Consider the following 11720-nt stretch of genomic DNA (forward strand, 5'->3'; position numbering starts at 1 on the left):
AGGAAAAAAAAACGTCTGGGAGAGTTCAGTTCATAACACAGAAGCTAATTTTTCATAAATAGAATCAAAATGCATTTTGGTGACAATGAACTCAATTCAGGAGATGCTATTGGGCTAAACCTGTGGTGTGTGCTACTCTTCTGTAGTCTTGGGAATGGCTTTTTTTATGAGATCAATGCCAGACTTTCTTGCATTTTCTTCCAGGAGCATTTTCAGTTAAGCTACAGGGCTGCCTTTTGATTATTATGTTCAGAGTCTCTTGACAAAAGTCTGAAAATGTGTCTGATGAGGACTCACTGATTAAGCCGGGGAACGGTGTGGGGTCTTCGTAAAGTGTGATCAGATTAAATTAGAATTTGGTCCTTAAAAATGTCTCTCTCTTGCTAGAAACATTCACTTTTTAAAATGTCAATTTGTCTAATCAGTCACGTTTTCATTTTTCACAGAAAGTGACACCTCATGAGTTGTGTAAAAAGTCCCTAAAGAGGCTTTGGGGTCATATGGTCTGGGGCGGCACCTACTCTGCTTTGCGGCAGGAAAGAAGCCACAGACCGGGAATGCCAATAAATCAGATTCGAAAAGAGACAGATGGCTGGATTTAACCCTTCATCAAAACTGTGAAATCCTCTAGCTCAAATTAGTGCCGCTTGTGGGCCACGTCATTCCCGCTTACATTTATGTGGATCTATAGTTAGGAAAGGAAAAATATTTCACGAAATTTTCTTTTTATCAGCCTAGTGAATTACAGACTTTTTAAAAAATAAATTGGACAACTTTCTAATTTACCTGGATCTAAATTAAAATCACCTAAAGTGTGTTTGAGAATCCTAGTAGTTATGAGCCATGACGACTTTAAGAATAATTCTCTTGTGGGATTCTAATGAAGTGGTCATGGTTCATTTTTTCCTAAAATAATTCATTAAAACCCCGCCATCTGTGAACCACACATCCTTGCCCCTCCTTAGTGCTGCTCTTAGCTTTATACCCACCTTAACAAATTTTCTGATTCTGGGGCAAGACCTCTGCACACCACGTTTCTTTTGCCAGCAAGAGGCAGAATGGAAGGCTAGGGAAGAAAAAAGCATGGGCTCCCCACTGTTTGCTTCCCGTTGAAGAGTAAAACCCCAGCAACAGCTCTTTGCCCCTGGTCCGGTGCAACAGTGAGGCCCCTGTTGTGTTTCCTGTGCTCCTAGAATTAGGCTCCACATACCCACTGAGAGATGCTGACCTCAGAAGGCACGCCTCTCTCACCTGCCCATGTAACTTGGGGACCCAGCTCTGCTGGGCACCTCCAGCCTTCTAAATGCTGTTAATGCCAACCTCTTCCCCCTGTCCCGCAAACCCTACAGGTGGGATCTACTTTCTGCAGTGTCTACCTCGGTGAGATGTTTCCCCGCTTCTCCAACACCTGGTTAAGGCATCTATTAAATTATTTCTGTTAAACTAGGGAGTGGTTTCTCTTGACAGGAGTAACTTCTGAAAATCTTGAATCAAGGAGATGAGTGTCCTCATTTGTTACTAAGAGAAGACTTCACACATGCTGCTGCTCTGGAAAACATGTGACCTGGCTATGCCTGTGTTTTGTTTTTTTGGAGTTAACCGGAATCTGTTTGCTGAGTAGTCAGCTTGCTGAAACTGTTTGCAAGAATAGTTAAGATACCCTTAGCTGTTTCTCTGAGTTAATTCTCAGCAGCAAATTATTTTGCGAAAAGGTTTGCTTAGGAATACCTGTTGTGTTTTGATGGCCCCAGAAGATGGTGAGTTTGCACCCAGGGAAGTAAGGCAGGGATGTAGCCTTGGGTTGGTATTTATTAGCAGACCTACCAGGTTTCCGCAGACTTTCCTCAAGTCTGTCTTTTCGTGGTCATATCAAATGTTAATACTCTGGCTTAATGAGAACAATTGCCCTTAGACGTCGGTATTTGCCTTAGGTATTTATTTATGCTTCTATTTCTACTGGTACCAAGTAAATCACCTAAAGGGACGAGTTTTTAGTATAGAATTTCTTTTTTTTTTTTAAAGATTTTATTTATTTATTTGACAGAGAAATCACAAGTAGATGGAGAGGCAGGCAGAGAGAGAGAGGGAAGCAGGCTCCCTGCTGAGCAGAGAGCCCGATGCGGGACTCGATCCCAGGACCCTGAGATCATGACCTGAGCCGAAGGCAGCGGCTTAACCCACTGAGCCACCCAGGCATCCCTTAGTATAGAATTTCTTAAATGTGTATGCTTAATCTGCATTAGCTCCAATTTGGGATATACTAGCACAAGGTATTATTTAAAGAAACACCTGGTTGCATGTTTTTTAAATGGTGGCAGATGTTTTCTGAGCCTTAAAATGGTACCAATGGGCAATAAAGCAGTGGGATTTTTCTGCTTGTATGGATGGCACCTCCTTTTTTTTTTTTTTTAGCAAATTAAAACCCCAAACAAAAGTAGGTGATAGAATAGTATTGTAAAAGGTGCCTTAATAACAGAGAAGTGCCTTGTAATCTAATCAGGGACAAATACTTTTCTAAGAAACAGTTTGGGAGAGGGGGAAACCTAAGTCCTGGGTTTTTAGGAGCTGAAATGTTGGTGTTCATTCAAGTTATGTGAAGGGTCCGTTGTATTCTAATTCTCTACCCCCTGCTTGCTTTTCAAAGATGCAGTTTGGGCTTTCTGCATTCTAAGTTTCTGGGGTGCGACTTGAAATGGTAACCAATTTGTAGAAGAAAACATTATTTGTACACAAGTCTGAGCAATTGCAAAAGGCCTGGAGAAAATAAATGAATGGGTTAATGTCTGTGTAAATCAATTATTGTGAAAAGGAAAAATAAATGGTAGCTTTTATAGGCAGTTGAAATAACGGTGGTAAACAAAGAAAAATCCTACCCTTTCCTAAAATCAAAAGTTGAGAGCAGAGAACTTCTGCTAATTGTAAAAGGCATTTAACAAGTGTGAATCCATAATGACGTGGTAAAGTTTATTATTAGATGGAAAGGAAGCGCTTGGTATTTAATATTTAACAAGCAACTAGTATCAAATTAAAACACCAAAGCAGATTTGTATTTAGCATTGCTGCTGTGGCCATTTTCAAGGTGAATCCTGTCCACTCTGACAAATGTTGAAATGATGTTTTCTCTTAGAAATTGTAAAGGCCCAGCCACACCAGAAGGCTGCAAACAGTTTTTGCACCTTTCTGCTAAGGCTTTCCAAGAATTTTTGCAAACTCAATAAAATTCAAGTGTCTGAACTGTTGACGGCAAAAATAAAAAACAGAATTCCAAATCAGTATATCCTTGCGGATTTTCTTTGTTTGGTTCAAAAATTATCTTGCGACTTACAAGCCAATATTAAGTCTGTGCTGTCCAATATCACGAGGAATTGGATTGGTAAGACTAAACATATAAAGACAACGACTAGCCGCCTAACTCCCACACTCCTTAATCTTTTATCACACCACTAAAGGAAGACAGAAAACAAATGGCAATTTCATTCTTTCCTCTCTTCAGTGTAACGCGGAAATTCAAAGAAAGAAGTGACCGTGGTGATTAAAAAACATAACAAAACAAAACAGAACAGAACAACCGGCTACTTCTACTTCCTAAAGGTGGGGGCTTATTTCCCCAACACTCGACGACAACCACCTCTGGACACCGCCTGCGGGAGCCACAAGCACCAGGACTCCGCGGACAGGCACCCAGAGCGGAGGTCGGCCGTCTTTGATCCGACCCGACACAAGGTGGCAGCACCGTCTCGCAGCTCAAACGAATTTCCTGCCGTCCGGAGTGCGATTCAAGTCCCTCTAGCTCTTCCCTCGGAGGGCCCACATCACATCATGTATGCACTGAAGGCTTCAAAATTAATCTTTAAGTGGACAGGCTGACTAACAGGCGCCCAGGTGTTAAAAAATATGTATTACTTAAAAACTGACTCATAGTTTTAAAAAACCTCGGACGGATTATTGTTCGGGTAGGCGTGTGCCACGCACATGCGCAGTCAGCCGGCCCCCCACAACCCGAGTTACCCACCTAGCTTCCCAACCGCGTCGCCCGGTAGCCTCACGTCACGTGACGGCCCCTCCCGGCCACCTGCCCGCACGTCCCACAGAAGACGGGTTTCATCGGCAATTTAATGAAAGCCAAAGGTGAAACCACAAGCTGTTGCCCCGCTCTCTATAAAGCCGAGACGTTATGTTTCTTTTCCTATTCGATGTGGACCTCGTGTACTAGGCTGGCTACATTTTCCCTCAAATCTCTTTTTGAAATGTTTTTTTAATTTTAAGTATCCCCCCCCCCGCCTTGAAATGGTTTCCTCCACTAGCCCGGCCGGCGCGGCTGGAACCATTCCGTACTTCTCGGTGGGTGGAGGCGCGGAAATCAGGCGGCGGAAGAGGCCGGTGTCGGGCAGCCGCTTCAGGTTCCCCGCCAGAGTTCGGAGTTGTCCGGCTCTCGTGGTCTTCTTAGGTGTGCGGGCTGGACAATGCCTCCCCTCGCTTTGCGGTGCCGATCCGCGCCTGGCCAGCCCGCGGGCCCCCCCGTGGGGTGGGTGGATGGTACGTCCCGGCCGAGTCACGCGCCTCGGGCTCCGCGCCTAGGCGGTCCCGGGTGAGTGAGGCGGACGGGACCGAAGCGGACTTCCCGGGCGGACGGGAGGTGTGGGAGGCTCGCGGGGCCAGGCTGGCGTCCCGGCGGGGCTGGGCGCCCGGGGAACGACAGGCTCGAGGAGGACACGCTTGGCGAGTCCTGTGAGGAAGACGCTGTCAGGTGCGCCGCGGCCGGAGCGCTGGAGCCGGGCTCTGAGCTCTCCCCGCAGGTGGGAATTCGGCTCTGCCGCGTCCGTGGGGTTGGGTAGTGCCCGTGTGGGAGCGAGTCCCCGGAGCGGCCACCTGGCTTGTCCAAGTCGTTCGAACCCGGGCTGTGGAGCGGCTTCGTGGAGGGTGAGGAGAGCCTGGCTTCCGGGAGGAGGGTTTTGGAAGGGACGGGTCGTGGCGGCGGGCGGGAGTCGCGGGGGGCGATGAAGGGGAATGGTTCGGGCCTAAGGGCCTTGGATTAAGCCTGACAGCCTTCGGGGTAGCTTTGGGGCACCACCGCTCTTCGAGCTGGTGTGCGGTGTTGGCGACCGGGGTGCTGAGGGGCCAGAGTCGAAGGGGGTGGCTAAGAACCTGAGATGTAGGGTGGGGGGCAGATCCACGGACGGTAAAGGGATGAGGAACGTGACCTGGGTTCAGACCCCGTCAGCGTCGTTGATTCGTTCCCCTCCCCCCCATTTTTTTTTTTTTTAAGAGTTTTGTTTATTTGACAGATCTCAAGTAGGCAGAGAGGCAGGCAGAGAGAGAGGAAGCAGGCTCTCCGCTAAGCAGACAGCCCGATGTGGGGCTCGATCCCAGGACTCTGGGGTCATGACCTGAGCCAAAGGCAGAGGCTTTAACCCACTGAGCCACCCAGATGCCCCGATTCCTTCCCCTTTAATGTTACCAGGAGACTGAACCCTCCGCCTTCCCCCCAACCCAGGTTTTGCCTTGCTTCTGGTTTAGGGAAGAGGGTGTGTGTCAGGACTTCTTTTCTCCCAGGCTGGCGTTCTGAGGCCCGCACTCTGATGAAGTGATAGGCCCAGATCAGTGCTCTCCATCGCGGGTAGGAGACCACATTTCTTTCCAGTTTGCGGGTCTCTTTGGACACAGCCTTATCACCTGGAGGAAAGTATTTACCCAAAGACTGGCGCATTGTGGGTTGAGGTTCCAGGTGATCAGCAGCAGCCACTGGAGGCAGAGAAGTAGGAGGAAAGAGTTTGCTGAAAAGAGGTGCTGCTTCTCCAGCCCGTGGACAGCTGGCACCACCCATGGTGACGAGCCAGAGTGGCAGTAGGGACTCCCTGGCACAGCTCCCGGCATTGGATTGTCAACGTTGTTATGAAGAGATTGAGAAATAAGTGGTACGTGACTGTGTTTGCCCTTCACGTGTCATCAGGGAACTTCATGAACAGAAATCCAGGTGAAGCTGGTAGAAATATTGGAGCCACCGCGGTGTGAATGGGTTTGAGTTGGAAGTCATCCCCTGTGGAACGTTTTACCTTGGACTTGCTGGGTTGCAGCTGCTGACCTAATGAGACTCCCCTGAAGAAGACTAGGTAATGAAGCAGCAGGGAATTCTGGGGCTCGTTGCTGGCTAAGAGCCGTTGTGATGCTGTGTTTATTGGCAAAGTACTCTTTGAGCCTCCATGGTCCTATGAGAAGACCACACAGGAAGTGAGAATGAAATAGACCCAGGGCCAGGCCAGCACCATGGAAAGGGCCCCACCCCTTTGACGTGTTTGGGTCTTGCTTTGAGTATAAAGTTGAAGGGGTGGGGGCAGATTACTGCTGCTGCTTTGGATTCTGGAAAGCTCGTTAGAAGGAAGGGAAGAACTGTTAGGCATACTCAAGCCAGTTTATTTTCTTCCATAAACATCTGGTACAAATTGGAAGTGGGCTGGGTAGAGGAACTGACCACCTGCTACTCAGAATTCTGTTGCACATGTTGTGGGGTTAACCTGACAGAGGTGCGGATTGGCCTCTGTTTCTCAGCTTAAGGGTAGTTGTCGGGATAAGAAAGATGTTTGACATTATCTGGCACGTAAAAGCTGGAGACAGACTTTTTTCTGTGTGGTTTTGGAGTTAAGTGATACCTCCCTGTCTTCCACTAGCTGTCTGAGGCTGTGGTACTCGTGATTGGAGCTGCTTTTCTTTAAAAAAACAAAACAGAACAAAAAAACTATTAATGAAAGTCTGCTGTGTTAACCATGGATGCTGAGAGGTAGCTTAGCGACCTCACCTCTGGTCTGTCCATCCCATTCCAGGAGGAGGGAGACTCGTAGGCCTAAGGTCTGAAGGGTTAACTTGGCATGGTGTTGGTGCTGCCAGGGCAGTCCCTTGTAACCTGAAGTAGGAAGGATGAGGACCTAATGTTTGTAAATATTTTGTATTTTTAAAAGAAGTAAATATATTTATGTTTAAAGACATCCTTTATGAAATAATGCCATAGGGGTGCAGAAATTCAGCTCAGAGTTCGGCTGCAGTGCCAGTTTGCTGTCACTGAGCAGAAGGCAGGAAGACTGCTAAGCCATTCAGAGCCTCGGGAACCCCCAAACCGGGTCTGATTTTAAGTTGGCAGTAAGCTGCTTGATGGTGGCTCTTCAAGTAAGCTGCTAAGTGCGTTGCTCTTAGAATCTGCTCTTTTTTTTTTCCCTCTTACCTAGAAAATGTCAGGCCTTAGAGCTGCAGTGTGGCCGCTGCTGCCGTGCACGACTCATTTGGACATGGCCTTGTGTGCTCTTGTCTAGGCGGGATGGTACACACATAATTTTGCTGAGCATAGAGGCTCGTGTGGGTGCTCTGCGGTAAACGGGGTGCGCCCTTCGTCTCGTGCCATGTTCGCGCAGGTGTTTTGCTGGAGGGAACCTTATTTCCCTTTTATGCCTCTGAAGGGAAGACGTGGCCCCTCTCCAGGGTTAATGCCTCTGCCTTTGGATCTCAAAGCTTCTTCCTCTGGGATTCTTGCTCCATTGTTGGTTGCCTCGCTCGTCTTCCGCAGCACATGCTTAAACCGTCATTTTCCTTGATCTCACCAGAGTGAGCCTGGTGGAACCTCTGTTTAAATTTGGCTGTTTGATAAAATCTTAAAAAAAGGAAAAAAAAAAGTGAATTTGGCTTGTTTGGGTCTCATGACACTAGGTGCTCAGAATCCGGTGTTCCCATGCTTGTGCTCTTGAAGCTGTTCTGCCCATAGGTATCTTTGAGGACCTCTCTGCTTTCTGTGGCAGCAACTGTCCTCTCTCTGTGGGCAGCTCCTAAACCCACTCATCTTCAGTACACACCCCCAGTGTGTGTCAGGAACTAGACCCCCACCCCCATCTTAGGGAAGGTTCATGCAGGGAAACACGAACAATACAGTTTCTAGGAGAACTGAAATAAAGCGGAGGAGGGGAGAGAGTGATGCAGTGTAAGTGGGCAGCTGCTCTGGGGAGCTGGTTTGGGAGGCCTTCAACAGGGACGTGTGAGGAAGAAGTGAGTGGTGAGATGGTGAGTCAGGCAGGTCTGTGGAGTGTCCTGGACCTTCGTCCTCTGCAGCCCTCTCTGCTTCTGTATTCCAGAATCTCCATGGAGCTCTCAGGATTTTCCAGCTAAATGTCCTACTGTCTCTCAAACTCTGTCCACTGCCCACCTCTCTCTAGCAGTATCTTGTGCCCCAGCTCTCCCTGCGTGCCAGGCACCCGCAAGTCCCCCTCTGATCCGCCTGCCTGACTCACATCAGCCCAGCTGACTTTGTCTTGAGTTGTCTGTTTTGTGTTGGCCTCTGCTGTTCCCATTGTCACTCGAGCTCCAACCCCTTCCTCAGGAGCACAGACGGGAGCAGTGGTGGTCATGTCAGCTGAGAGGTGGTCTGCAAGATGCCGGGTGGGTGGCAGAGTTAGCGAGCAGCCTGGAGAAGGGAGGCTGCTGGGAGGATGCGGTGACAGACAGACCATGTGGGGTTTTGAGGATGCGGTCACCTGCGACTCACTCCCCGACATGGGAGCACTGGGTTCGGGTTTCTGGGCAGGTGTGTCTGACTGTCATGCCTTGGTCACACCCATGTCGGGGAATGAGGACAGAAGATATCTTCTTTGGCTCCACAATGGGGGAGAGGGTCCCCAAAAGAGAAGGGTTGAATCCTGGTCACTGTCTAGTACTCACATTTATCATATTTTTCATCAGAACCTGTCAGAGACTCTCCAGTCTGAAGAAAATCAGTGTTCACTGCGGCCTAGAAGGGTCTCTAAAGTCCACCTGCTTCTAATCTTCTGCCCTTATCCCCCAGCTGTAGACACACCCCTTGACATGCCCCCTCCTTGGCCCCATGGCTCCCTTCTTCCCTTCAGCTCTCACTCAGAGAGCCCCTGCATCCAAAATCACATCCCACCTCCTCCATTGGGTCTCCCCCCACCCCCACCTGCCATACATTTCTTCCCAAAGCTGTCACCACAGGAGAGCAAGCAGTTTGTCGTGTGTCCCTCCCCTCCTAGAAGGTAAGCGCCATGAGGGCAGCATCATATCACCCAGCACAGCAGCTTTTGATAGAATAAATGAGTGCCTCCAGATCCCCTTGATCTGTGTCATATTTGCCGCATTGTCCTTGTGTTCTTGCCTGGGCTGGCCACCTCCTAGCCCTGTCACAGCTCTAACTGAAGGGTTTTCTGTGTGATCCTTGATCATACTCTCCCTCCTCCACTGCAACCCCTAGTAGGCAGGCACTGTATTCTGTCTGCTGAGGCCGGCTGGCTGGCTGGATAGCTGTGTGACCCGCCTTGCTGGCCAAGAAGCCTGCTGATGACACCCGCCCAGTCCCTGTGCTCCAGAGCAGCGGGTGCGTTCTGCGGCGTGAACAGAGGCTGGCCAGCTGATGATGTTTCCTCTCCTCCCCCACACAGGCCTCCTGCTGTCTCCAGGACACCATGAATGCCATTGTCGCTCTCTGTCACTTCTGTGAGCTCCACGGCCCCCGCACTCTCTTTTGCACGGAAGTTCTGCACGCCCCGCTTCCTCAGGGGGCTGGGAATGGGGACAGCCCTGGCCAGGGGGAGCAGGCCGAGGAGGAGGAAGGTGGCATTCAAATGAGCAGTCGGATCCGCGCTCACAGTCCCGCGGAAGGGGCCAGCGCAGAGTCCAGCAGCCCAGGACCCAAAAAGTCAGACATGTGCGAGGCAAGTGTCCCTCAGGGTATTGGAGACGTTTCTTTCTTGACTGGGATTCATGCTGATGTGAATTTGACCTGGAGGGTGGGCAGAAGACCCTGTGGAACTTAACTGTGGACATGACCTCACAGAAAGGTGTGCGCTTCCTATGATGTGTGCAGACCATTCTTCGTGGGCCCTATGGAATGTGATCACTTCTCTCTGTGTCCCTGTAGTTCTTGCCTGTGATCCCAGCTTTAGCTTTTTCCACGCATCCTGTGCCAGCAGTTGACACAATTGACAGTTGCCATTTGCTTTTCGGCCCTTCCCTCTGCATGCTCCCGTCTGCACACTAGCCCGTCCTCGGCTCCACTTCCCTCAGTCCAGTGTCTTGGAAAGCGTCCTCCTCATGGGGGCCTGGCTGTTACTTTCAGTGTCATTGTGTGAGCTCTAGGGAATGAAGCTGAGGTTCCCTCAACAGGCTGCTGCTTTGTGTGACAGACCTGGGTCGGGCCCTGAAATCAGGAATGGTGTTAGACCTGCCACTGCAGGGTGGAGGGGAGTCTAGCCACTGTAGTTCGGTTGCACTGAGAGGCAGACTGCATGCGCAAGATTGCTCTCTTTATTGCTGGACACACTTGTGAGGCAGTAGAAGGTCGGGAGAGCCTTGCCGCTTCAAGCCAGTCTGACATCTCTGCAGGAGAGGAGGGAAGGAAAGAAAGAGTGCTGGATGGAGAGATTCCTTGAGCTGGCATTGCTACAGGAAGGGTCCCGCATCTCACAGAGAGGGGCTGGCCTCATCCCATCTTGTGCGTTCTCTGGGTGGGGGTGGCCTCTGGGATGCATGGCCTCAGTGCCAGTGTGGTGGTGGCTTCCAGGGGGGGCAGCAGCCAGGGCCACCAGTCCAGTCCACTCCCTAGCACAGGCTCTGAGTTTATGTTCTCAGGGTGCCGCACCCCAGGGAATGCAGGCGGCCTCCTGAGGCCCCTGCAAAGTGGTTGTGTCAGGACCAGGGACAGAGGCTAGCATACTCCCTGTGTGAGCCACTTTTCAACCCTGGTCCTCAGCTTTGCCTTCTGGAAAGTGAGGATTCTGGCTGTCATCATCACATAGGGTTGCACTGTGGATTAAACGAGACAGTGTATGCAGAGCCCTTCATAACAGCTGCTATGCAGTGCCCAGGAGATCTGGTCTCTTCCTCCTACTCTGACATCTCATACCCATACATTGATGGTCTTTGTGATCGGTGTTCGGTTTTCCTATTCAGGAAACATTGAAATCTTGAGAAGCGTAACTCTAGAAGGCAGTTATTTTTATGTGAAAATAGATTGGGTTTTTTTTGTTCAGGTGTGCGTAAGAAAGTTTGTTTCCTACTTCTTGACTAATTGGTTTTCTTCTCCTTCTCCGTGGCAGGGCTGCCGGTCCCTTGCTGCTGGACATCCTGGGTATATCAGCCATGATAAAGAGACCTCGATTAAATATGTCAGTCACCAGCACCCCAACCACCCCCAGCTCTTCAGCATTGTCCGCCAGGCCTGCGTGCGGAGCCTGAGCTGTGAGGTGAGCACCGTGACCCTGGAGGGAGCTCTGTGGGAACATGACACACTCTCCCAGACGCCCTGAACAGGTTCAGTACCAGTTACAGGAAAGAAGGCAGAGGTCAGTCCTTCACGAAGAGGACGGGGTGATCACTGAGTAGGGAGCGCGCAGCAGCCCCGGTTCTCTCCAACTCTGGAGTAAGTTGGGCTAGACTTCAGTGTTCTGAATGGTTGCTAGCTTATCATTCAAGCACCAGACTTTTATCTCAATTATTTTTTTTTTAAGATTTTATTTATTTATTTGACAGAGAGAGAGGGAGAGAGAGCAAGCGAGCACAGGCAGTCTGAGTGGCAGGCAGAGGCAGATGGAGAAGCAGGCTCCCTGCTGAGCAAGGAGCCCGATGTGGGACTTGATCCCTATACGCTGGGATCATGATCTGAGCCCAACCAACTGAGCCACCGAGGCATCCCTCATTATCTCAATTCTTTTTTTTTTTTTTTTTTTTTTTTT

The 11720-nt window shown here is 49.9% G+C and overlaps 1 protein-coding gene across 6 annotated transcripts in view; it reads left to right on the forward strand.

Annotated features, from left to right (window-relative positions):
• Nucleotides 1-4355: 4355 nt before the first annotated feature.
• The window catches only part of FLCN (folliculin), a 19102-nt gene continuing 11737 nt past the window's right edge, over nucleotides 4356-11720 (forward strand). The window contains exons 1-4 of one of the 6 annotated variants that reach the window (XM_059381104.1): nucleotides 4832-4920; nucleotides 5951-6110; nucleotides 9429-9701; nucleotides 11085-11231. In XM_059381104.1, coding sequence (XP_059237087.1) covers nucleotides 9453-9701; nucleotides 11085-11231 — 396 coding nt within the window. In that variant the 5' untranslated portion in view covers nucleotides 4832-4920; nucleotides 5951-6110; nucleotides 9429-9452. The other 5 variants (XM_059381106.1, XM_059381109.1, XM_059381108.1 and 2 more) reach the window with 5 other exon arrangements.

Source organism: Mustela nigripes, chromosome 16, assembly GCF_022355385.1.
Source record: "Mustela nigripes isolate SB6536 chromosome 16, MUSNIG.SB6536, whole genome shotgun sequence".
NCBI classification, from domain to species: Eukaryota; Metazoa; Chordata; class Mammalia; order Carnivora; family Mustelidae; genus Mustela; species Mustela nigripes.